Source organism: Cetorhinus maximus, chromosome 7, assembly GCF_964194155.1.
Source record: "Cetorhinus maximus chromosome 7, sCetMax3.hap1.1, whole genome shotgun sequence".
Lineage (NCBI taxonomy): Eukaryota > Metazoa > Chordata > Chondrichthyes > Lamniformes > Cetorhinidae > Cetorhinus > Cetorhinus maximus.
In genome coordinates, this window is record NC_135885.1 from 39,442,793 (window position 1) to 39,470,368 (window position 27,576).

Below are 27,576 nucleotides of genomic sequence, written 5' to 3' on the forward strand. Positions count from 1 at the left end.
GATTGTGACGTGTGGCAGGGCTCCACAGCTCGCGCTGCCAATGGTAACCGCCCAGCAGCCGGCCGCCTGGCTTCCACGCCCCGCCCCGCCCCGCCCCAACCAGGACAACAGAGACTGAGAGCAGCGGCACCGCAGGTAAAAGGACACAGCAGCACCCTGACGACCCGGGGCTGCAGTCTCTGCTCAGGCCGGTTCGGTGCCCGTATTATCCTCCAGCGCGAGCTGTCCGAGTCGCATCCGCCTCCTCCGGCGAGGCCTAGTAGTCACCGCCGCCGCCACCACCCACCCTTCGCAGGTCGGCAGTGGCCGGGGCGCCGAGGCTGCTGCCGGGGATTGTAGTCCGGCTGAGGGGAGGGGAGAGGGTTGAGGAGTGGGTCCTCCTCCAGAGAAACCGAGCGGCCGGACTACAAACCCCGACATGCGCCGGCCGACTGGGGAAGGGCTGATATCGTGAAACTAGTCACTAATTGGCAACTAATTCAATCTCTGCACAATAAAATGTAGGAAAGGGGTTTGAGTCCGAGGTTGTGCCGCCCCGAGGTTGGCGGCTTTCGCGTGTTTTCCTGAGGTCTGGACGGTTGTCCTGGGAGACGAGATGCTTTCAGGGACTCACCAGTCAAATACAGTCTCGGGTTTCAGAAAACAGGGCAGCCCTGGATTACATGTGAAGCTGAGCTCTTATGGATACAAGCGAAATCTCCTCTTCATTTCTATAAAGGGGTGGCCAGGCAACGAAATTTTGTATCTTAAATTTTCTACTCATGCATACGTATGAAAATAGTGAATTCCTCTGCATTTAACCGATTGGCTGGGCATTCCTTAAGTTCCTTTGTCCACGAATGAATTTAATTCACGAGCAATTGAAAGAAAATAGTTCAAAACTCAACAGTCCTAATAATGTCAAAACGTTTTCCTCAAGGGCAACACAGGTGTTTTCTTTGTTTATTTAACTGCATACTGTGCAAAATATATTTTCTTTTAAATTTTTGTTTCTAGGCATACCTTAATTTACCAATTTCATTAATGTCAGGTACATATAGGATGTAAGCAGTTTCTAGTTCTACCGTTGATAAATTGACAGTAACATGCATGCCTTTGGAATAGTTTAGTCCGGAGTTAACATTATACTTCAGGCCAGTCTTTCACTTTCTACCATCTGTAAACTTGAGGTCACCCAGAACTCTGTTCCTGTGTCCTAACTTGCACCAAGTACATTAACCCTTCACCCTATGCTGATCTACATTGGTTGTCGGCTGTTGAACAAGGCTCGATTTTAAAATTGTCATCTTGTTTTCAAATCCCTCCATGGCCTCCCCCTTCCATTTCTCTACAATCTCCAGGCTGACACCCTCAAATATCTGTATTTTCCTGTAGCCACTTGCAAGTCCCCGATTTTAATAGCTCCACCATTGCTGGCCATGCCTTCAGCTGTCAAGACTCAAAGGCGTCAAGTCTCTAATTGCCTCCTTAAACCTCTGTGCCTGTCTTTTCTCCATTAAGACTCCTTAAAACCTATATATTTGACCATTTTTTTGTCATCTGCCCTCATATCTCCTTGTGTGACTGTCAAATCTTTTTGTTTGATAGCATTCCTATAATGTGCCTTGTGCTGTTTTACTATGTTAAATGTGCTAAAAAGTTGTTGTTGGTAATATACTCTTTAAATGGGCAGAGATGTCAGAAAAAACACATGGTTATGCCTCGTAGGCTCAAACATTATTACTGCATTTTTACTTGTTCTGACACAGTAAAGCTAACATGAGATTTAAGAAGTCATGGAGTTACGAAATATAGAGTGAATAAGGAAAACTATTTTCTTGTCTGGAAGTCAGCGAGCAGGTTGGTATCATCAATTTTGAAATTGCGACAAAGAGTGAGATAAAAGGTTAGGAGATTTTTTTGCACAGGACATTGTTGGAGTGTGGATGGAATGCTTCTGCATGGAAAGTGGTTGAGGCTGAAACCAATGCATCTCTAAAGAGTAAATTGGATAAATATTTAAAGCAAAGGAAGATGCCCAGTTACGGGAAGTGAAGGGTATGATGTGATTAATTTTAGATTGCTCTAACAGAGCTGGCAGAGATGGACTGAATTTCCTCCTGCTGTGTTGTAAACATCTATAGTTCTAAGAATGCTGTAATCAATCAACATATTGTTGAGTGAAATACTCTGAAGCTTGTCCACATTAAGAAAAAAACAATTAATCAAAAATACATATTGTAACAATTGGAATTGTCAAGCATTCAAAACTTTTTAACTTTAGTGGGACTAGCAGTTTTTTGATTTTGTGCAGATACATGGATTCCAAAGCATGTTCAATACTGTAATATTTTAATCTTTCAGGAGCGTGGAGCACCATGAGTTTGGCAGAAATTTATGATAATGTGAAAAAGGGGAGGGAATATGCCCTTCTAGGAAACTATGATTCTTCAATGGTTTACTACCAGGGAGTGATCCAGCAGATTCAAAAGCACAGTCAGTCAATCAGAGATCCATCATTAAAGGTCAAATGGCAGCAGGTATGATGATTTCCAGTACCAAATTTTCTGTTCATCCTGTACTTTAATAGGATTCTTGTTTACACATTTGCTATAGCCATGAGTTGAAACTGTCTCCAGATGGTTCTTGAATTTTAATTTTTGTTCCCTACTAAATAATACACTACATCTCTTTCTAATAAGATTGATATGGGTCTTCTATTCCAATTGCTTCGTATGTTGTAATGTTACAACCCCAGCTGATGTTAATGCTGGGCAAGTCAGATCCCAGAGTGAAACCTGGCTTGATAGATGCTAACTTTTAATTTTATTTTTTGAAACCATGGAGAACAGTTGCTGAACAAATTCATAGGTGTCTGCTGATGAACTTTTAACACACAGGATAAAACATATTAAACAAGAAAAATGAACAATGTTATACCAGACTTAAAGGTTGGAAAGATTTCAATACAAACACACAAGAAAATTATTCAAATATTCACTTTTCCTTCACCCCTGCTATATCTTAACAGGCACATACATGTTTGTAAAGATAATACAATTTATAGTATCTACCTTATACTCTAATATTCAGGGTAAGCATGCAGTGCATGTGAACTAACAGGCAAAGTGTGGTCAGACATCCCAACCCCATAACAAATGACAGATGCCACCAAAACAGATTCCATGGATTTCTCATCAACCCACCCGGATGCTCATCACACCGTGATCCAACTGGTCTCACTGAAACTCTGTCTTTCTCACAAGGTTTTCTAATCTCCACGTTTGAAGAACTCGCCTGGGAATTCTCTCCCAAAAGTCACTCTTACTTGGATGGCTTCAACCAGGATTAACCTCTTGGTTTAAATCTTGCCTTTCTCCTGGATCACCACGTACACTCAAGCTTCACCTTCCAAGCACAATTTTAGATCTTTGGCTGTTCCAAACAGAACACCACTGCTCTAAAGGCCCTTAGTAAGGAGTCGCCAACCTTCAGCTGCCTCCTCGGATCTGTAGGCTTCTCTCGAACCCACTTTGTTTCAAGTATGCTCTCCGCAGTGCACTCTCTCTAATTTGGAGCCTATTGCTCTGCTCCTTTTTCTCAGCTTTACATAACCGGATCTGTTTCTGACCTCTGTCCTTGTCCTTTACCTGGGACCTGTTTCCACTCCCTGGTTTGGGATCTTACTTGTTTGGGACCTTCTCCCTGACTCCTCCCCCTCCCTGGGATGACATCTCTGCAATAGCACTCCTCTTCAGATCACCTGACCTGCAGTTTCGCGCTGTGTCACTTTTCTTCTTTTTCTTCTCCTTTTCTCCTGCACATGCTCTCAGGACGGATTACCGGCCTAAAGAGCTAAAAGAATGAATTGCGCATGTGCGCAGGCCTGGTTCCTGCCTGAAGACAAGAAAAGCCACTAACTGCACATCTGTGGCTGTTCTCCAGCCGGCGCATACGCAGCAAACATGAAAACGAAGAAAAACTTGAACTACGTAAGTGCGGCCAATTCACTGCCAGCGCATGTGCAGATGTCCCAATGCCTGCTGGGAACTAGTCTTCCTGAACTCCAACTCCGATTTAAACTTAAGTTAAGTTTCTTTCCCCCCCCCTTTTTTCATCACAGTAATACAATGTTGATAGGTTCATGCTAAAATAAAAAAAGAGATTAATTAAATTGGACATGGAGAAGGATAGAAATCCAGAAGGGGAAGCAAGATGGAATTTTACTTAAAGAAATGGGGAAGGAGAGTGTAGAAGAAATTGGTAAACTAGGAAGAGAATTGGACACCAAATATTGGACCAGTTATTATCATTGTATCCTACTTTACCGCTTCACCTTCTGTGGGTCTGCTCTTGCATGGTTTCACTCATACCTGTCCCATGCTGTGAGCACACCTCCCAGAATGACTTCTCATCCCACCTCCGCAGTGACCTCTGTAGTCCTCAAGGATCCACTTTGTGCTGCCTCCTTTATCCTCGTCTAGATGCTGCTCTTTTCTAACATTATTTGGAGGTCAGCTTCCATATATACGCAAAAAACACTCACCTATTTCCCTTGATACCATGCCACCTCTACCTTTTAAAGTTGCCTGTATAACATTAAATCATGATAAATTTAAAAATTCTTAAATTGAACATCAAGAGGAACAATGCTATATATTTTTGACCATGCCTTATATTTTGCTTCCCAGCACTGACTTCTTCATCCCTCCTGACCCATATGTTCTGACTAAATTAGAGCATCAAGATTCCATATGTCCTATCTGACCCAGGGCAGTTGATTTCAAGCCTTACAATCTATCCACTACCAAGTCTATACTTCCACAAGCAATAACCTGCACTGGGAAGGCAGAGGGGTTTGTGGAGAGTGAAACCTGGGCAGCTAAAGGCACAGCTCCCAGTGGTGGGATGAGTGTTGCAGAACAAGCCAAAGAGAGAGGAAAGATGTATTCGGTGGGTGGGAGAGGCATTAGGAGATCAGGCGCCAATGTAGGCCAGTGAAAATGAGCTGATAGACATATGGGACTTGGTGTGGAATAAGACAAGGGCAGGGGAATTTAAGTACTGGGATTTGTGGGGGGTGGAGGCCAGCTTGGAGAGCATTGGTTTTTGTCCTTTGGTGACAAAAGCTTGAATGAGTGTTTCAGCAACAGATGGCCAGAAGTGGGGGCGGACGTGGGCAATGCCACTAAGGTGGAGATAGATAAAAGTAGGCTGTCTTTGTAATGGATAGTATGGGATCGGAAGTTCAGTTCAGAGTCAAATAGAATACCTTGGAATGTTTTGTCCGCTATATTCCATCCCTGAAAAATGTGAGCTTTTGATGTTTTAGGAGGATTGCATAGGGAAATAGGCTGCTTTTAGTATATGGTGTGATCTTTAATGGCACTACAAAATAAACCTTTTAAGATGAGGACTCTAACAAAAAAATTAACATCCTCCCCAACGTGCTCTATGCCTTGATATGGGCAGTGCTTCAACAAAAGGAACAGTTTACCTGTGATAAAAACAAAAAACTACTGCGGTTGCTGGAAATCCAAAACAAAAACAGAATTACCTGGAAAAACTCAACAGGTCCGGCAGCATCGGTGGAGAAGAGTCGACGTCTCGAGTCCTCACGACCCTTAATTCTGTTTACCTGTGATGCCTGATTGGATTGTTCATTTGTGGTGATCCTACCTTTTACTTGTTGAACAAGTACAAAGTCAGTAGGATAACAATTTGGAGCAGGCATTCTGACCAATTTTCTTCTCCAAAGACTAGAAATATGGAAAGCAATTGTAATGATTCACAGTGTTGGTTAAAATGAACTAGTTTGGCACAAGCCAGACTTCAAAGCTGGCATTTAATTAGTCTGGATGCCAGCTATACATCATTTATCTTCTGACCTATGAGGAGACAATGGAATTCTGTTCATTTGAAAAATACCATCTTTTTTCCAGTTTTTTTTGGCTTGCCTCACTTTTTTCTATTTGGATGTGACTTTTGAGGTTTATTTTAATGGGTAATTTGCATTATTGTATCATTCCTATTCAAATATGAGCTGGGCTAAAAGGAAAAGCTGCAATAAATGCACAATTTGGTCATATTAATTTTGAGATTTTCCAAGATAAGGGGCAGGGAGTGGTTTCCATTTAAATGTTCCCAGATCATTTTCAACTACAGTTAGAAAAATCTACTGTTTGAGGAGGTCAAAAAACAGGCCTCAAAGGAATTCTGTCACAGAAATAATGAACAGAAGAGTATTGCTGTGATTTCTTTTCCAGGTTCGTCAAGACTTAGTCGAAGAGTATGAGCAGGTCAAAGGTATTGTTAACACTTTGGAAAGCTTTAGAGTAGAGAAACCTCCAACTGATTTCTCTGCACCTCAGCAAGATGAATCTTCCAGAGATCCTGGTATTTGGCCACCACCTATTCCCGTTGAACACCGGTTTGTACAGTTAATACTGAATATTAGTTTTGTAAAACTGAGTTTTGAGTATGAGTTCTCCCTTTCTGTTAGTTAACACTACTTAAAATCTATATCTAACATCAGTTAGCTGTATGTATGATGATGCAAAGCATTAACTTTAAGGCAATGGCAGTAAAACTCCAACGTTTATATGCCAGCTAATTTGTGCTTAGTGGTGGGCAAATGATATAAGAAGTAGGAGAAGTAATAGGCCATATCATCCATCGAGGCTGCTGCACCATTTAGTAAGATTATGACTGAATTACATCAACTCCACTTTCCCACTCTATCCCCTATCCCATGATTCCCTTAGCACCCAAAAATTTATTGATCTTGTTCTTAAACATATTCATCGACTGAGCACCCACTGCCCTCTGGGATAGAGAATTTTGAAGATTTACAATTTGAATGGAAAAATTTCTTCTCATCACAGTTCTAATTGGCTGATCCTTTATCATGAGACTATGACCTCTAGTCGGGGGAAACAACCTTGCAGTATGTATCCTGTCAAACCCTGTAAGAATTTTATATGTTTCAATGAGATAATCTCTCATTCTTCTAAACTCCTGAGAATATTCTGCTCTTGGACAGCTGCCTCATCCAGGAATAATTTAGTAAACCTTCATTGCACCCTGTCTAGGGCAAGTATATCTTTTGGTGAAGGGGACCAAAACTGTAAACAGTACTCTAGACGTGGTCTCAACAAAGCCCTTTATAATTGTAGTAATATTTCTTCATTCTTACACACAAATCCCTTTGCAATAAATGTTAACATACCACTTGCGTTGCTGTACCTGTGTTAACTTTCTGTGATACATGTACAAGGGCCCTTAAATCTCTCTGCATACCAATATTTACTAATCTCTCACTTTAAAAAAAAATGCTGCTTTTCCAAAGTGGATAACTTCCTCTTCACCATATACACATCTGCCACCTTGCTCAATTACTTAAATCAGTCTGTATCCCTTTGCGGTTTCTTTGCCACTTTCACAGCTTACTTCCTTACATAGCTTTGCATCGTCAACAAAGTCTGATATATTACATTTGCTCTTCTCATCTAATACATTGGTATAGATTGTAAACAGCTGAGGTCCAAGTTCTTATCTTTGTGGCATTCCGCTAGACACATCTGCAATCCTGAAAATGACTCTCTTGTTCTTAACTCTCGCTTTTCCGCCCGTCAACTAATCCTCAAACTTGTGTAACACACACTTGTGTGGCATCTTATGGAATGTCATCTGAAAATCTAAACATACCACATCCACTGGTTCCCCCTTAACTACCCTGCTAGTTGCACTCAAATCCCGCACCAAAATTCTGGAGGTGACCATTAACCAGAAACTTAACTGCACCAGCCATGTAAATACTGTGGGTACAAGAGCAGTTCAGACTTGGAATTCTGCAGCAGGTAATTCACTTCCTAACTCCCTAAAATCGTCCACCATCTTAAGACACAAGTTAAAAATGTGATGGAATGCACCCCAATTGCCTGGATGAGTGTGGCTTCAACAATACTCAAGAAGCTTGACACCATTCAAGACACAGCAGTCCATTTTATCAGCACCCCATCCACACTTAAAACATGAACTCCTACAAGATATACTGCAGCAACTTGCCAAGACTTCGACAGCATGTTCCAAACCCCTGATCTCTATCTGGAAGGGCAAAGGCAATAGATGCGCGGGACCACCACCACCACCTGCAAATTCCCCTCCAAATCTCTCACTATCCTGACTTGGAATAGTATTGCCATTCCTTCACTCATGCTGAGTCAAAAGCCTAGAACCCCCTTCCTGTAAGCTTACCTACACCATGTGGACTGCAGTGGTTCAAGGCAGTGGCCCACCACCTTGAGGGCAATTAGAGATGGGCAATAAATACCTACTTGCCAGCGATGCTCACGCCCCATGAATGAATAAAAAATAGATTTGTCAAACTATTTCCCACTCAAATTTGAGGATTGATTGATGGGCGGAAAAGCAAGAGTAAGAACAAGAGAGTCATTTTCGGGATTGCAGGTGTGCTTAGCGGAATGCCGCAAAGATCAGTACTTGGACCTCAGCTGTTTACAATCTATATCAATGTATTAGACGAGAGGAGCAAGTGTAATATATCAGACTTTGTTGATGCAAAGCTACGTAAGGAAGTAAGCTGTGAAAATGACAAAGAAACTGCAAAGAGATACAGGTTGGCTGTGCCTAACTTTGTGATTTTTCACTTTACTGTTATGTTCCCATGACCTTAGTATTGGACTCTAGCATTTTCCCTACTGCTGACATCAGGGTAACTGGCCAATATTGTGCCATTCACACCTCCTGTTTGCTTCTTTACTTGCCCTATTACAATCCCTTTGGCTTTGCACCGTCAACTTTTGTCATTTAATCTTTCCTATCTTCTAGCCTATCACAGACCTTTCCTTTTGTTTTTTCCCACCTTGCCCCCCCCCCCCCCCCCGCCCCCGTTCCTCACCTTTGATGTGCTTGAAAACTAAACTAATACATTTTGAACTTTTCTAGGTCTGATGAAAGATCGTTGACCTGAAACATTTATTCAGTTTCTCTCTCCACAGATGATGTCTGAGCATTTCTATTTTTATCATAGCCCATAGATTACTGTTTTCTCTCTCTCTCGTTTTTTGAAAAGTGGAGGTACATTTGCCACCTTCCAATCCATGGGGGCCATTCTAGAATCTAGAGAATTTTGAAAGATTCTAACCAGTACCAACAATTGTCTTTACAGCCACCTCGGATACTTAGCAGCTTTTAATCACATTTATTTTCAATACTTTTTCTTTAATAATAATTTCTTTATGTTCCTCACTCTCATTTGATATTAGGTTCTCCACAATTTTCAATATATTATGTCCTTTACCGTGAAGATTAATACTTGCCTTACAAGTATGGTTTTAGATTAAAGTAGTTCTGGTGTAATAGAAAATGGAGCAAATATCAGACTGCAGATTGAAATTGGTAATTCTTCTGATTTAGAGGCTACGGTAGTTAATTACACAGTACTGTTGAAAGGTTGGCCATTTTGTCCAAGAGAAATGAAAATGATTTCTAAGCTCAAGCCATTGCCCTTCAGACATTGGTGATGGCTTTTTTTGGTTGTCAGGTTTCAAAAGTAAATGTAACTGTCAGATGGCCCAAGGATTACAGTTTATATCTGATTTGTTATCAGCTTGACTCAGTGGTAGCCCCTTGCATTTGATTTGTAAGATTATCGGTTCATGCCCCAATTTTGAGTAAGTAATTTACGATGACACTTCAGGGTGGTACTGAGGGATTGCTGCATTATTAGATGTGCCATTACATGGATATGATATTAAACTGAAGTCCAGGTGAAGGCAAAAGGTCTAATAACATTTGTTTGGAAAATATTTTTAAAATAAATTTATTGAGAATGTTTTTACATTTAAAGACATAGAATTAAATAACACATTTTTATATTGAGTGGGGTTTTAAATACTGTTTTAAAAGAATAATTTAGTATGAATTTGCAGTTTACTTGTGGATGTCAAATTTAATTGCGTTAACAATAAATAAGCTGATTTTTTTGGAAAAAATATTCATGATCAATAATTTCATTTTTCAGTTAGGCCTCTTGGAAAGATTCAGTTGGCGCTGATCGCTTAGCTTATTCTTCTGGCATCACCTGACAGGAGCATGACTGTTCCCCTAACACAGTGTCACATTGAATTTCACAGAGCTCCTTTGATGAAGCGGCAGAATCGTGAGGTTAAGCCTGCGCGAAAAGAATCACCAGTTGTCCAGGCACGAGGACTTGTGGGTCGAGGTCAGCAGGCTGGTAGAGTTGAAAAATCTAGCAGCAAGCATAGCAGTGATTCCAGAGCAAGAGGAAAAGATGACAAGGTATGCATTTGGTGCTGCTTGTTAATTATGTAACTGTGAAACTTGTTCTTTTCCCTCAGAAGCAGGATGGCAGGCTATGTTCTAATAAGTTTAGATATTAGAACTATTAAACCATATGCTTATTCAAAAACCACGTACTTTGCATTATTTTCATTATACTGTCGATCTTTCTAAGAAAGTGGTAGCCTGTTCTTCAGCTATGTCCCAGGAGTTTTTCTTATTTGTTCTTGGGATGTGGGCATTGCCGACAAGGCGAACATTCATTGTCCATCCCTCATTATCTTTAAAAAGGTGTAGGTCAGCTACCTTCTTAAACCTCTACTGTGCATGTGGTGTAGGTGCACCCACAGTGCTGTTAGAGAGGGAGTTCCAAGATTTTGACATAGCGAAGGTGAAGGAATAGCGATGTAGTTCCAAGTCAGGGTGGTGTGTGCGAACAAGGGGAACTTACAGGTGGTGCTGTTGCCATTTACTGGCTGCCCTTGTCCTTCTAGGTGGTAGAGTCATGGGTTTGGAAGACGCTGTCAGAGAAGCTTTGGTGAGTTAACTGCAATGCACCTTGTATGTATACACAACAGGCATGGTGTGCCGGTAGTAGAGGGATTAAATGTTTAAGTTGCTGCATGTGCTGCCAATCAAATGGGCTGCTTTGCCCTGGACGATGTCAGATTTCTTGAGTGTTGTTAAAGTCGCATTCATTCACGCAATTGGAGGGTATTCCATCACACTCCTGACTTGTGCCTCGTCGATAGTGGAAAAACTTTGGGGTGTTAGGAGGTGAGTTACTTGTTGCAAAATACTCAGCCGCTGAGCTGCTCTTGTAGCCACAGTATTTGTATGGCTAGTTTAAGTCTTTGGGTATTAGTGATCCCCAGGATCAGGTTTAGAGTTTAGAATTCAGCAAAAGAAGACAAAGAGATTGATTAAGAGGGGAAAAAATAGAGTAAGCTTGCATGGAACATCAAAAAGGACTGTAAAGCTTCTATTAGTACGTAAGAAGAAAAAGATCAGTGAAGACAAATGGAGGTCCCTTACTGTCCAACACGGGAGAATTTTTAATAGAGAATAAAGATATGGCAGACAAATTAAACAACTCCTTTGGATGAAGACACAAATAACTTCCCAAAAATACTAGGGAACCAAAGGTCTAGTGAGAAGGAGGAATTGAAGGAAATTAGTATTACTAAAAAAAAAGCTGAAGAAATTAATGGGACTGAAAGCTGATAAACCCCCAGGGCCTGATAATCTATATCCCAGGGTATCAAAGGAGATGGCCTTGAAAATAGTGGATGCATTGGTTGTCATTTTCCAAAATTCTGTAGATTTTGGAACAGTCCTGGCATATTGGACGGTGGCAAATGTAACCCTACTATTTTAAAAAAGGAGGGAAAAAACAGGGAATTACAGACCGGTTCGCCTAACACCAGTGGTAGGGAAAATGCTGGAGTCTATTATAAAGGATGTGATAATAGGACACTTAGAAAATATGGGATTAGACAAAGTCAACATGGATTTCTGAAAGGGAAATCATGTTTGACAAGCCTACAGGAGTTTTTTGGGGACCTAACTAGCAGAATAGATAAGGGAGAGCTAGTTGATGTGGTGTATTTGGATTTTCAGAAAGCTTTTGATAAACCCTGACATAAGAGGTTAGTCTGCAAAATTAAAGCACATGGGTTTGGGGGTAATATGTTGGCATGGATTGAGAATTGGTTATCAGACAAGAAACAGTGAATAGGAATAAATGGGTCTCTTTTGGAGTGGCAGTCAGTGACCAGTAGGGTACCACAGCGCTCAATGCTTGGGCCCTAGCTGTTCATAATGTATATCAATGATTTAGTTGAGGGAACCAAATGTAACATTTCCAAATTTGCTGATGACACAAAACTGGGTGGGAATGTGAGTGGTGAGGAGGGTGTTAAGAGGCTTCAAAGCAATTTAGACAAGCTGAGTGATTGGGCAACTACATGGCAGATGCAGTATAATTTGGATAAGTGTGAAGTTATCCATTTTGGTGCGAAAAACAGAATGGCAAAGTATTATTTTAAATGGTGATAGACTGTGAAATGTTGATGTTCAAAGGGACCTGGGTGTCCTTGTACACCAGCCATTGAAAGCAAGCATGCAGGCGCAGCAAGGAGTTAAGAAGGCAATTAGTATACTGGCCTTCATTGTGAGAGGACCTGAGTACAGTAGCAAGGATGTCTTACTGCAGCTATACAGGGCCTTGGTGAGACCACACCTGGAGTACTGTGTGCAGTTTTGATGTCCTTACCTAAGAAAGGATACACTTGCAATAGAGGGAGTGCAGCGAAGGTTAACCAGACTGATTCCTGGGATGGCAAGCTTGTCATATGAGGAGAGATTGGGCCAACTAGGCCTGTATTCACTGGAGTTTAGAAGAATGAGAGCGGATCTCATTGAAACGTACAAAATTCTGATAGGGCTGGACAGACTGGAAGCAGGGATGATGTTTCCTCTGGCTAGGGAGTCTAGAACAAAGGGTCACAAACTCAGGATATGGGGTAGGTCATTTAGGACTGAGATGAGGAGAAACTTTCTTCACTCAGAGGATTGTGAACCTGTGAAATTCTCTACCACAGAGGGCTGTGGAGGCCTAGTCACTGAATATATTTAAGAAGGAAGTAGATTTCTAGACTCAAGGCATCAAGGGGTACGAGGAGAGAATGAAAGTATGGCGTTGAGATAGAGGATCAGCCATGATCATATTGAATGGCGGAGCAGGCTCGAAGGGCCAAATGACCTACTATTATTCTATGTTTCTGGTGTTGGGAATTCAGCATTGGTAATGCTCTTGAATGTCAAGAGGAAATGTTAAACTCTTTTGTTGGAGATTGTCATTACCAGGCACTTGTGTGGCATGAATGTTACTTCAAATCCCTGATCTGGGAAGAAGAACGCCTGCTGGGAGAATCTCAGGGATGCTGTGATCAAGACTGTATTTAAGAAGGTAACTACGGAGAAGTGTCCCTGATACCTGCGCAGGGAAGATTGTTGCAAGGATCCTCCTCAACCACCACCTTCCAGTGACCGAGGAGTTCCTGCCAGAGTCGCGGTGGGGTTTTCGTCCATCGATAGGCACCACAGACATGATGTTCACTGCGTGGAAAATTTACAAAAGTGCAAGGAACAACACCAACAGCTTTGCATGGCCTTTTTCAGCCTCTCAAAAGCCTTTGACCCTGTCAACTGCAAAGGCTTATGGAATATCCTCCTCAAATTTGGCTGCCCTAAGAAATTTGTCACCATTCTCTGCCTACTCAATGATGACATGCAAGCTGTGATCCTCACCAAAGGAACCACCACAAACCCTACCTCTGTGTAGGCTGGGGTCAAACAAGGCTGTGTCATTGTACCAACTCTTTTCTCCATCTTCCTCGCTGCAATATTGCACCTCACCTCCAGCAAATTACCCACAGGCATGGAAATAATTTACAGAACAGACAGGAAACTGTTCAACCTACTCCATCGCCAGTCTAAAACCACTCCAGCCTTGGTCATAGGGTTTCAGTATGCAGGTGATGCTTGTGTGTGTGTGCTCGCTCAGAAACTGAGCTCCAGTTGACCCCTCCTCCGATGCATATGAGAAAATGGGCATTTCACTAAATGCCTGGAGAACTAAGGTCTTCTTTCAACCAGTCCTCTCAGCAGAACACGGTCCCCGTTAATTAAGGTTAGCCATGAGATCCTGGAAAATGTGGACCATTTTCCGTATCTTGGGAGCCTCCTCTTGACGAAGGGAGACATAGATGACAAAATTCATCATTGTCTTCAGTGTGCCAGCTCAGCCTTCAGCCCACTGAGGAAAAGTGTATTTGAGGACCAGAATCTCAAACCTAAGAAGGGCAGCAGTGATTCTCGCACTCCTATAAGCTTCAGAGACTTGGACAACATACAGCAGGCACGTCAAAGCACTGGAGAAGTACCATAAGCAGTGCCTTTGCAAGATCCTTCAAATCACGTGGCAAGAAAGGCAGTCCAACAACAGCATCCTCTCCCGAACATCGAAGTGCTATTCACTCAAAACCAGCTCTGCTGGGCAGGACACACAATTCGTATGCCTGACACCAGACTTCGAAGCAACTGCTCTAGAACTCGGTTGCAGTAGGAAACTCCCAGGAGGACAGCCGAAACGCATCAAAGCATCCCTGAAGAGCGCAAATTTCCCCGCTGACTCATGAGAGTCCCTGGCTTATGACCCCTTAGAACTAAGGGGTCTCTAGTTCTAGTCTCTAAGGGGAAATATCCTCACAGCATCCATCCTGGCAAGCCCTCTCAGGCTCTTTTATGTATCAATAAGATCACCTCTCAGTTTTCTAAACTCCAATCGATACAGGCCCAACCTGTCCTCATATGGGTAACCCCTTTATCCCAGGAATCAGTCAAATGAACCTATATATATGTGGTCTCACCAATGCTTTGCACAATTCTAGCAAAATTTTCCTACTTTTATATTCCATTCCCCTTGCAATAAGCCACAACATTCCATTTGCCTTCCTAATTGCTAGCTGTACCAGCATACTAACTTCTTGTGATTCATATACCACGACACCCAGATTCCTCTGTACCACAGAGTTCTGCAATCTCTTTCCATTTAAGTAATACACTGCTTCTCTATTCTTCCTACTAATGTGGACAAGTTTTTCCCACATTATACTTCATCTGGCAAATTTGTGCCCACTCACTTAACCTATCTCATCCCTTTGCAGACTCCTTATGTCCTCCTCAATTTACTTTCTTACCTATCTTGGTGTCATTAGCAAATTTAGCAACCATACATTCGGCCCTTTCATCCAAGTCATTCATATAGATTATAAATAGTTGAGGCCCTAGCACTGATCCCTGTGGCACTCCACTAATTACAGCTTGCCAACCCGAAAATAGCCTCTATCCCTACTGTCTGCTTCCTGTTAGCTAACTAATCCTCATTCACGATATGTTATCCCCTACACCGTGAACTCTTATTTTATGTAGTAACCTTTTGATGTTGTACCTTTATCAAATGCCTTTTGGAAATCCAAGTACACCCCATGTTCAGGCCCCCTTTATCCATGTTACTTGTGATTTCCTCAAAGAATAAATTAGCCAAACATGATTTCTCTTTCACAAAACCTTGTTGTGAAAGGGAAATCATATGAGCAGAATCATTTTTAAAAAATCATAAAATTATGCAGTAAAGTCTGAGTCACCTTTTTAAGCAAAAATCATAAATTTATACATATTTTTATGCATCAGAATGGTGTTAAAGAGACTTTAAACAGTTTCAAAAGTGAGATCACTCCCACAGTCAATTTGAAAGTTGAAATGCTTTCCAGTACCTGTGTTCATGGAGTGTTTGGATTTTTAAAATTATTCATGAAGAGACTTCAGAGGAGGGTCTTTATGCCTGGAAACATCAGCCCTAAAATGTTGTAGTGAAAATACTTTGTTACTCATAGGCAATCAGCCCAAATTCTTGCCAGTGCTATTTCTTACTGTTTAATCTTAAAGTCAATGAGTGCAATAGCAAAACCTCCAGGGCAGCACAAAATGGCTCCCGCTACTTCTGAATTTATGCATCACAATGCCTGTGAAGTTGCGGGGGTTCGCACCTGTGCAACGGTGGCAAGCATTGACAGCTTTGCTGTTATTAGCAGCTTTGCTGTGATATTAGCACAGGAAAATGCGGGCCATTAATTTTTGGTTACTTTGTTAGTGGGAACCAAACATTTAAAGTTGCCTATATTAAAACATTTTACAATTTCAAAATCTCAATACCCTTCAGATGGCTATTAATTTCCCATCCCTCAGCTTAAAAGAAAGATAAATGATGACCTTCTAATGTTCTGGCATTCTAAGTGGCAAAGGGTTGGGCTACTCCATTTTGGTGTTTTCATGCTCACCACTTGCTTTTCAAAGGGTGGGACTAGAATGAGACAGTATCTGCCGCCTTATATGAGCTTTGAAAATCTACTTGGTATTTTTGTATGCCTACTGACAAACGGCAATGATAATAGAGTATTAATAGTCTCCTGTCATCTTCATTACAGGGCAGAAGAAATCTGCAGGAAGCGGCAGGAGATGCAGATGGCAAAAGATTTGATGGAACTGGCTATGATAAGGACTTAGTTGATGTTCTGGAGAGAGATATTATTTCCAGGAATCCCAATGTCCATTGGTATTATGTTTAATACTAAGGTTTTAAAAATACTCAGGCTTTGGTCATGGGTGCAAGGCTTAGCATGTTCATTTTCTGTTCAGGGATGATATAGCTGATTTAGAAGATGCTAAGAGACTTTTGAGAGAAGCTGTAGTGCTACCCATGTGGATGCCTGACTTCTTCAAGGGAATAAGGCGACCCTGGAAGGTAGGAATTAGTTTTTTGTTGAGATCTTGATAGAATCGTAGGCCATTTGACCTGTTACAACTATGCCAACCCTTTGAAAGAGCTGTCCAATTCAACTTTTTCCCCATAATTCGGCATCTTCATCATCTTCATGAACATGTTGAATTGCCTTTTCAAAGTTCTTACGGAATCTGATTCCACCACCTTTTCAGGTAGTGTGTTCCAGATCTTAACCATATGTGAAGAAATTTCCCCTTATTTCCTCTAGTTATTTGGCTAGTTACTTTAAATCTATGAGGTCTACCAGCTCTGGTTATTGACCCTCTTGCCAGAAGAAATAGTTTCTCCCTACTTGCCTGATCAAAACCCCTCATAACTTAAAATACCTCGATTAGGGCTCCCCCTTAACCTTCTCTGCTCAGAGGAGAACAGTCTCAGCTTCCCCAATTTCTCCACCTAACTGATGTCCCTCATTCCTATTATCCTGGGTTAAATCTCCTCTCTACCCTCTCCAGATCTTTGACATGTGTATGTGCCCAGAATTACACACACTCCTCTGGCTGAGGTTTAACCTGAGAGTTGTGAAGGTTTAGCATAATTTCCTTGTTTTTGTATTAAATGCCTCTTTGCTAAGCCAAATATCCCATATGTTTTCTTAATGATTAAATTGTCCTGCCATCTTCAACATGCACTCCCCAGTTCTTGCACCTGTCCTCAAAACAGTACCATTTACATTAAGCTGCCTTTCCATGTTGTTTATACTTTAGTTTTTAACTTCATGTCCTCCACATTCATTATTGTGTGTTAAATGTGGACCAATGGCTATGTAAGAAGAGGAGCTATAAGAATACTACGCATAAAGTTAACCTCCCAAAGTAAAACAGGTGCGATTTAAACTCAGTATTGTGTTACTGCCTGGTAACTGTTTGTTGTTTCCTTCCTTTACTCTTGTGGCAACCAACCTGAGATCAAGTTGTCATTTGTGCGAAGAGGAAGAGTACTGATGGACTGAGCCCAATACCTGTTAGGCATAAAACATTACTGCTTGTTTAAGTCCAACCCTACATAACCTCGCCGCCCGAAACCTGATTATTTAAATTTTTATAAGAAGAAAATTCTGTGCTTCCTTTGCCACCAGAAGAACATGTGATTAGATGACCCTTTCTGGGATAAGAATTTCTATAAAATGTATTATAATTATTCTTTTTAAATCAGTATTGCTTATTTGTACCAGTTAATGGGCATATTTATTCAGTAGTTTGAGTAGAAAAGTTCCTATTTTTCAGATTCTTCTAATATGAACATAATTTTTTTTAAACCTACAAATTCTTTGTCAATGTTACCATGTAATTCTACAATTTTAATATATATGCCTTCTAAAAAGATTATTTCTAGGAAAAGATAGAGGCCATTCAAACCCTCCAGTCTGTTCTGCCATTTAATCGATCATGACTGATCTTTACACAACTCGATTTGCCTGTTTTTCTTCTAAATCCTTGATATTCTTACCCAATAAAATTCGGAGTCTTCAAAATTTTAGTTGATTCAGCATCCACAGCTTTTTGGGGGAGAAAGTTCCGCTAGCCTTTGTGTGTAAAAATGCCTCCTAGCTTTACCACTAAATGGATTCGCTTTAAGTTTAAACTAAAGCCCCTGAGTTCTGGATTCATCCATTAGAGGAACTTGGATGGCACTTTAAAAGGGAAAGAAAGAGACTTGCATTTGTATAGTGCCTTTCACGACCTCAATGTCCCAAAGCTCTTTATAGCCAATTAAGTACTTTTAAAGTGTAGTCATTATTGTAGGAAATGTGGCAGCCAACGTGGACACAGCAAACTCCCACAGACAGCAATGTGATAATGACCAGTTAAGTTTTTGTGATATTAATTGAGGGATACATAGTGGCAAGAATGCCAGGGACAGCTCTGCTTCAAAATAGTGCCATAGGATCTTTTGTGTCTGGCTGAGAGAGCAGAAGGAACTTCAGTTTAATATCTGACCTGACAGATGGCACCTCCAACAGTGCAGCATTCCCTCAGCACTGCACTGGAGTGTCAACCTAGATTTTTGTGCTTAAGTCCTGGAGTGGGACTTGAACCCATGACCTCCTGAATCAAAGGTGAGAATGCTATCCAAGGAGCCATAGCTTAGTAAATAAATTGGTCTTTTGAATAAATGGGTCTTTAAAAAAAATTATGTGCACTATTACTGGTTTTTTAAAACGTTTGAGTTGCCATGGTATAGTGGCTTCTGTCCTTGAGGTAGAAATGAGTGTGTTGCACCTGCTTTTTGGACACAACAATGTGATTACTAATTTAGTAATGGGACTGCCATTGGATTGAAGGAAATTTCTGTCTGCCTAAGTTGACTGATTATTGTAATCAAGTTACTAAAAGCACTTAATTTGACTTGAACATGATGGTTAGAAAGGATGAGATTTTTTTTTTAACCTTTCAATGGGATAGGTGAGGAGGGGAGAGGGAGGATGGGACCAGTGGGAGGAGAGTAGTATTTGTTCTAAAGTATGTGTGTGCACAGCCATATAGTAATCTGGAATGCACTGTCCATTGAAGTAAACAGGCCACTCAAATTTGTGGAAGTTCAGTGATGTTTAAAATGTAAGCTGCCCATGTTCAAGATAGTAGTGCTCAGGGGAGTTTGTAACCTACCTAGTAGAAAGAAAAATTAGAGGGAACATTGACGGGGACCACATTTTAATAAATATATGGATAGAAGGAGCAAGCGGTGTATGGTTGTCTTTTTACTTCCAGACAGTGTGAAAAGCACTGAGAGAAGTTGGGATTGCTTCCAAGTATACAGTGTACTTGCGCAATTTCACTTTTTGGACCAACAGGTGGAGTATTTTTCAAAACCCTCTGTGAACGGCAGTGGCATGGAGCTGTACATATGCGTTTACTAAGCTGTACCATCTTGACTGAGCAACTTAGCTTTGGCATTGCTGTGCTCCACAGTACTGTCCACATGCAATTCTTTGGTGGTTAGACAAATAGAAAGAATATTAGATTACATATATGGGTATATTTTTCCTCCATTGTGTGAAAGAAGCTCATCACTCCTGTACAATCCTTCTAGCTGGCTTGGAGCTTTTTGATTTCATTGTTGCATTTGAGATTTCTTGCTGTTACTTTGCATCTCAATGTTGGCCCCTCCGGGCAAACAAGTAAAGGTATGGCCTTGATTGAGGAATGATCACCCTGGCACAATTTCTTCTAAGGGATAGTGTCCCCAGGGTTTCCACCTCCCAAAGGGCGAGGGACAAGGGACGATTAACATACCTTGTTTGTATGTAGAGGCTGCACTTCCAAAATACAAGGAAGACATAGTAGGGAATCTAGTATTACTTGGGGCTGGAGATTAAACAAATAATTGTGAACACTGACACCTTGCATTCAAGAGTATAATGAGCTAGGAAAGGAAATGGTACTGTTTAAATTTTGTTTTTTATTTAAATCCTGAATAGAATTTAAAGTAACTTCTGTTGATATTCTGCATTACGTATTCCAGGGTGTCTTAATGGTTGGACCACCAGGCACAGGTAAAACCATGCTAGCTAAGGCTGTGGCTACAGAGTGTGGTACAACTTTCTTTAATGTGTCCTCTTCCACACTAACTTCCAAGTACAGAGGAGAATCTGAAAAGTTGGTTCGTTTGTTATTTGAAATGGTAAGTAAAATTGCTTTTTACCTTTATCTATTTTGTTCCTTGCTGCTGTTAATAAATAACAAGTTTAATTGAATGTAGTTTTTTCACACTAAGGAAAAGCAGGGTTAGACACAAATAGCTAAATTATAATCTCTTCCACCACCCCTCATCCCCTGCACCCACCCCCAACCACCACCACCTCCACACACACTTTCCATCCATCCCCAAGCACAAAAATGTGAGGAAAGTATCCATCCACACTTCTGTGATTAAATAAGGTGGAAACTGATATAGCACCTAAGAAAGTTATGTTGCCTCTTTCATGATTATTTTGAATGCAAACTTCTGAGTGCAAACCTGTCCTATTTATTTGGTAAGCAAGTAGTTCCATGCAGCTACAAGCCTAGCTTTCCTTTGTGCTCAGGACAGAATGAGGAAATCAGCCCAAAAAAAGTTTTTTAATTTCAGCTGGCTGGGAAATCCATGCAAGTGACTAGCTTTGCCGTGCACTATCCCATAGCTTTGATCAATTATTCTCCCAATGGAAAATGTTGGCACAAAATAGCTCAAAGCAATAAATTGGAAATGATGAGCAGAATTTGAAAACAAAACTGAATTCTAGACAGCCTGAATAAATGTGTGACTAATTCATTTAATACTTAAAATATGCTTAATATTCAAAAGATCACTCACTCACATAAGTGGTGCCACCTTATCGAAGTTTGATCATTTTGTTTCAGCTTGGCTCAGTTTGTAGTACTTGTGCCTCTGCAAAAGTTGTGTTCAACCTTCAGTCTCGAGCTTGAGGGGATAAGTTAGGCTGATACTCAAATGTAGTGTCAAGGGAGTGCTACACTAGCAGGGATCATGTCCTTTGGGTGAGAATGATAAGCCTGTTAAAATGGATGCGTAAGATTTTTATATATATAACATTCTGTATACTAAGATTTTTCTCTTCTTTCAGGCCCGATTTTATGCTCCAACAACTATTTTTATAGATGAAATAGATTCAATCTGTAGTCGCAGGGGCACATCTGATGAGCATGAAGCCAGCCGTAGAGTAAAGTCTGAGCTACTTATTCAGATGGATGGTATGTTTGCTCTATCTGTAAAAGGCATCAGTAAATTTATTGTGCATAATATTTAAATGTTATCTTTTAGCTTCATTACTACATCTTCCATCTTCTAAAGTAGTCCTACCTACCCAGATATATAAATTTGTCTATGTGCTCAGCTTTGTCTCCATTTATAGTAATTTTACTACTGTCCTGTCCTCTGGACACAACTGTAATGCTAATATTTATGGCATATTTACATATTATGTTTATTAACCCCTGGAGTTAAGATAACAGTTACAAATTACTGCCCTTCTAATGGCATAAGTTAGGCAAGTTTTGCACTTGTCATCATACCCCATTCTTGACTTTAAAGGCCTATTCTATGCTGGTGTATGCCTTAACTGCTGCAATTCAAATTTATTTTAAGTCTGCCAAATGCTGTGGTTCTGATTGTGGTTATTGTAAAAGGGAGGGAAGAAGGGCAGTGGAAGAATTTGCATTGGATTCATTGCATGGAAATTGAGCTGGTGTTTATGTTTATCTTATTAAACTCTAATTATGCTGTGACAAACCAATGACTTACAGTTTTTTTTTTATCCCATTCTTCTACCTGAACACCAGGTTCATTGATTAACTTAACACTGATAAGTTATCAACTGTTTTGGAGCACAGTTACGTGGAAAAGGTGACAAATGAGGTAGCCTGGATGTACATTAAAACAGATCTGATATGCGTGCACACTTGTTATTGCTGTCACCAAAGAAAAATCTAAACTATTTGATAGATGAGACTAGCTTAGTTTAAACTCAATTTGCTTTATTTCTGGAAGACCAAGATATTGAAAAACATTTTCCGTAACACTCGTTCAAAACGTTTAATGTTATTTATTGCAGGTGTAGGGGGTGCTTCAGATAATGAGGATCCCTCCAAAATGGTTATGGTATTGGCTGCCACAAATTTCCCATGGGATATAGATGAAGCTTTGAGGAGGAGACTGGAAAAAAGGGTATACATTTCTTTGCCTACAGGTACAGCTCCTTGAATGCTACTAATGGCATATTAGAAGTGTAGTATCTTTTGTGAATATATATAACATACATGTTATATTTTTATGTTATACTTTTAGTTACTTGATATTTGAAGCCATTTCTTCTTTTCAGTAATGAGACAATTCAGTTTGTGATTGTTTTATAATTGGTGCATGAATAACTGAAGGTATAGTCTATTATCTAAAGCCAATGCCTGAGCTTTATTAACAAACAATGTAAAAGTATTTTCTGTTTCAATTACATTCTGGAATTACTTTGTAATTTGTTGCTGTTTTAAAAGCAAAGTCATTTTCTGTTCTTAACAGCAAGTGGGAGGGCAGAACTGCTGAAAATAAATCTCCGAGGAGTAGATGTTGCTCTGGGTGTTGACGTTACAATTATTGCTGAGAAGATGGAAGGTTATTCTGGCGCAGACATCACAAACGTTTGCAGGCAAGGATTTTCAACCAAACTAAGATAAAACGGTGGTCCAAAGGGTGGCCTAGTAACTTTAGAAACAAGGTGATGTGGCCCATTCAGAAGATAAGTTTGAATCCCAGCATTAACAATCAAACTTATGTCCTTTGAATTTAACTTCAACACTAACTTGCATTGATGTAGCACGTTAATGTGGGAAATATTCTAAGACACTTCACAGGAATGTAATCGGACAAAGGAGTGTTCAAAGAGCAACAGATTGATGTGCCTAGTAGGTGGAAGGAAATTAATAGTTGGATCATGTCCATTGATCATGGAAAGGTCAATATCCAAGCTGATGGAAAGTGCAATAGTGGGGTGAAGGAAGAATCTGATGATTGAATGGAAACTTGGACTTTTTAAAAATAAATTTATGTCTATGATTACTGTTTTAACTGTTTTTAGAGATGCTTCCATGATGGCAATGCGGCGTCGAATTCAAGGCCTGTCACCAGAAGAAATCAAAGCCTTGTCCAAAGAGGAGTTACAAATGCCTGTAACCATGGATGACTTTGAGCTGTCTCTAAAGAAAATCTCCAAATCAGTTTCTGCTTCAGATCTTGAAAAGTATGCAACGTGGATGGCCGAGTTTGGTTCAGTGTAATTCTTTGCGGTAGTGTACCTCAATGTGGAAGGTATTGAGTAATATATATTGTGTGAAGTCATAGGATATGAAGATTATTTTTGCACATTTGGTTCTTAATAGACAATACATTATCAATTTAAGCCTTGAGAATCAAATTTACATCAATCCTGACTCATTACATGCAAATTGAAGCACTTTAATGCATTAATAAACTAATCTGACACATATTAGGTAAAAGAGGAAGCTATTTCAAATCATTTGATGTGTTGACCTGCTGGTAAGAAAATAGGATTCCAACCCTTGCCCCCTTGTTTATTGTTGGTCAAATTATTAATTAGCATTTCACTGACAAAGCTGTGCTGCATATTGAAAATATCTAATTTCCTTCCCTACTCATATTTATTGCCAGATACATTCTACAATTCTATATACTCCTTTGTTAGATGCTTCAAATTTATAAAATTGTTAACAGCCATATAGTGCATTGCAGTAATAGAGCCACTTGGTTTGGGTACCAAATTCGAAAGAAACCATGTTACTTAGCTACACGATCTTATAGGACCATGTGTTCAACAACCAAGGTTTCATAGTTTGCGAAATCGTAGCTAGCTATCTGTCCAATGGCAGAATATTTTAGAAGTTGCAATGATGTTTTTAAAATTAAAAATTCCTCTTTTTAAGTAGCTTGATATGGACACTTACCAAAATTCAGATATGCACTAATTGGGATGAATGCAGTGTCTAACAGTCAAGTAGCCCTCTTGAGCACATGAACATAATTTGAAATACAGTTTTACAGACGTATATTTTCACAATTGTTAAATACTTTTCTGAAAATATTTTTTTCACAGAACAAAAGGACTGAAATGTCTCAAATTCTTTAATTTTCTTAACTTCAGTATGGTGTGAGGTTATCTGATTTGTCCAACATTAAATTTGTCTTCCATTTCAGGACCCAGACCATTCATGTTAATAAGCAAATGTTACACTATTTGAATTTTTAAAAATTTATTCAAAATTGCACATTTCAAATTGCAGAGCCTCATCAAGGTACAGCCATCTATTAGCTCTAAAACCCTAATACCAGGTTGCATATCTCAGGCATGGTAGCATAAACTGCTGAGCAGCTATGTGACTTTTTTAATAAAGAAAATCAACTGAGAAAACAATCAACACTACCCAAATCTATTGTATATCTTCCAAAGCATCGCTTTGTTTTTCCCTTGATATTTGGGTTATAACCTGTGCCATGTAGCATGCCATTATGTTGATTGATTGTTTATGTCCACCCTCTTATTGCAAGCCCTTATCCCCATTTTCAGTTGCAAGTCTAGATTTAGAGACTAATATTGGCTACTCACCTACCAAAGGTATAATTTTTTTGTTTTGATAAGGGACTTAAAAGCACATAATCGGTACTTGTGTGCAACAGTTTTTAATCTTTGGAGCTATTTGGTTCTCTTTTCTCGGAACTAATCATTTTACTTTCATATGCACTGTTATTATAAAGTTGAGTTAATCAATTAACACAAGACATGCTAATTTATGAATAATTCCAAAACAGTTTCAAATGTCTTGGCACAGTAAATGCAAATTGGAAATTTATTTCTGACATGTTACATAGTGCAGGAAACAAACTAGTATTTTTAAATTAAATTTGCTCGTCATGCGGCTACAATATAGGGGCAGATGTGAACAGCCCTATTAACACATACTCAGCTCATTAGTATGTCTGTATACATAGTAACAATATAGAAAGCTAATTAGGATTCAACCCATCCTTGGATACACAGTGCAATGCATTGGAACATCAGTGTTTGCGGAACAATTTAAAATTTTCCATTCTTTTACTATGTATGATGAAGAAGCATGAGTGGGCAGGTATATCTTGTATCATTCTCAAGCTTGGTATGTTCTATAAGCCAATTGATTTTTTTTTCCAACGTTGAGACTAATATATAAAAGTGTCATTTTGGCTCTGCTGAATAGTGCTAACTCAGTATTACATGTTTAGTTATGGTTATGAGCATTCTTTTAGTACTTGCACTTTTTGTAACAAAAACTTTATAGAAAAAGAGATGCTAATGTTTTATGTCATTTTATATTGTGTCCTTATAAAAGCGTTACATGTACTGTTTTGGTAATAAGCAATTGTATTACTTATTTGAGCATATTATTTATGGTTTTTTTTTGCTGTTATGGAAGAGTTCTAAATAAAATTTCTTCTTTAGTTTTTGTGAAATCTCTGGTAATAATGGGATAATTCTGTTCAACCTGTTTAGTAAACCTACACTTTAATTATTAATGGCGTTTGGATTTTTAAAAAATAACCATGTTTAACGATATAGCTTGTATTTTATGAAAGAAGAAAGAAATTGCATTTATAAAGCATCTTTCATATTCTCAAGAGATCCCAAAATGCTTCACAATTAATTAGGTATAGCCATTTGTTGCATAAGCCAAGGCAGCAGCTAATTTGTGCATATCAGTGTGTCTTAACAGCAATGCAATAAATCACCACTTAATTTGTTTTGATATTGGTTGAAAGACAGATCTTGGCCAAGAGATGTTCAGAGACCAAATCATTCTCCAAAATGTAAGTGTGACAATTGCAATATAATGTTACCAGTGGTAACTGGTAAGCTACTGTACTCCATATACCATGATTATTATCGCATTGCTGTTTGTGGGAACTTGCTGTGCAGAAATTGATATATTTCCTAAATTACATCAGTAATAGACTGCCATTCAAAAGTATTTCATTGGCTATAAAATGCTTTGGACATCCTGTGTTCTTGGAAGATGTTATATAAATGCAAGTTCATCTTTTTAAAGTTACAGTCACTGAGCTGTACCTGCAAAATGCTTCAAAGATCATTGTGCTAACCTATGATGTTGTATGAGATAGTAAAATGAATCTATTATCTGTGTGTCATTTCAGAATAGGATGTGCATTTATATCATTTGGAGTAAATCAGAGGTTAATACTGTGGAAAATTTGGCTTCCAATTATTCAATTTCATTTGGGCAAACGGCCTACTTGCCATTGGGGAGAAATTTGTCTTAGATGGTAGTACAAAATGGATGGTATTGCAGAGGCCATCCGATGTATGCCCAAACTGAGTATCTGGTGAGATGTATAGCCTACTGGTAGTTTCTTGCTTGCATAAAACTAATTTCAGCCCCAAAATTTCTTAAGGGTAGTTTCTGCTACATAGCTGTACCTTACTAGGTTTGAGACTGCCCAGGCTTATTTGGTGTCATCTTTACTGCTTAGAAAAGGGGAACTCCATCCTGTCAGCCTGGGATAAATTTGAGCCCAGACCCTAGTCATGAAAGCCCAGTGTCCTAACCAATTCTGTTACCTCATCTTCTGACATGATTTAACTAATTTCTTGTAGAGGTGAGCCTGATCATTGATAAACTCATATTTTTACTTTTGAACTGTGTATCTCATTCACCATCAGTGTTCTTATTTGAATCTAGAAATTATTGTTGGTAATATTAGGGCACAGTTGCTCAGCTAGTTTTGAGTTTTGCCTGTTATTTTAACAGAGAATATTTGTTCAAAATAACCAGGCTAAAGCCTGTGTTAAAATACAAAACAATGCAATAGAACCCCAAGTGTGTTCAGAATCTTCAGTGGAAATATTTGAACTAGGCATTTGGTTAGCTACCCACGCAACCAACCTAACTTTTTTCCAAAAAAAATCAATTTGAAAAGTAACAGAATTGTACTGTTGCATTTCAAGAATTGGTCACAGTACAATAGAATTTAATACAATATTGGACCGAATCTTTTGAGGAATGGCAATCACTGTCGGATTTCTGCTCTGCTCCTATCTAACTTTGCACCAGATCTCCGCATTTCTCGCCCGGACTTCCGAATGAGCCTCTTCAGAAATGTGGAGCATACCTGACCTGGGAGCCCGTCGTAGTGCAAGATCATCGGGGAAAGCCAAGCTACAACTCATTTGCAGCACTAGCTGCCATACTCTGGTAAGTTCAAAGATCCCAAAACAAGCTGCGGAGAGAAGGTAACTTTGTAAGGTAAGTGGGTGAGGGGGTAGGAGAGTAGTTGGGGTGTTCAATGGAGAGTCTGGGGGTCAGTATTAT

General features: G+C 39.6%; 1 protein-coding gene across 1 annotated transcript; it reads left to right on the forward strand.

The window, feature by feature from the left end:
- Positions 1–4: 4 nt before the first annotated feature.
- katnal1 (katanin p60 subunit A-like 1) lies at positions 5–26,457 on the forward strand. Its single transcript, XM_078545366.1, has 11 exons — positions 5–135; positions 2,344–2,519; positions 6,246–6,409; positions 10,137–10,302; positions 16,353–16,480; positions 16,564–16,669; positions 20,174–20,332; positions 21,276–21,402; positions 22,263–22,397; positions 22,724–22,850; positions 23,280–26,457. Exons 2-11 carry the CDS (start codon positions 2,358–2,360, stop codon positions 23,476–23,478), a joined length of 1,473 nt encoding a protein of 490 aa, XP_078401492.1. The 5' UTR covers positions 5–135; positions 2,344–2,357; the 3' UTR covers positions 23,479–26,457.
- The last annotated feature ends 1,119 nt before the right edge of the window (positions 26,458–27,576 follow it).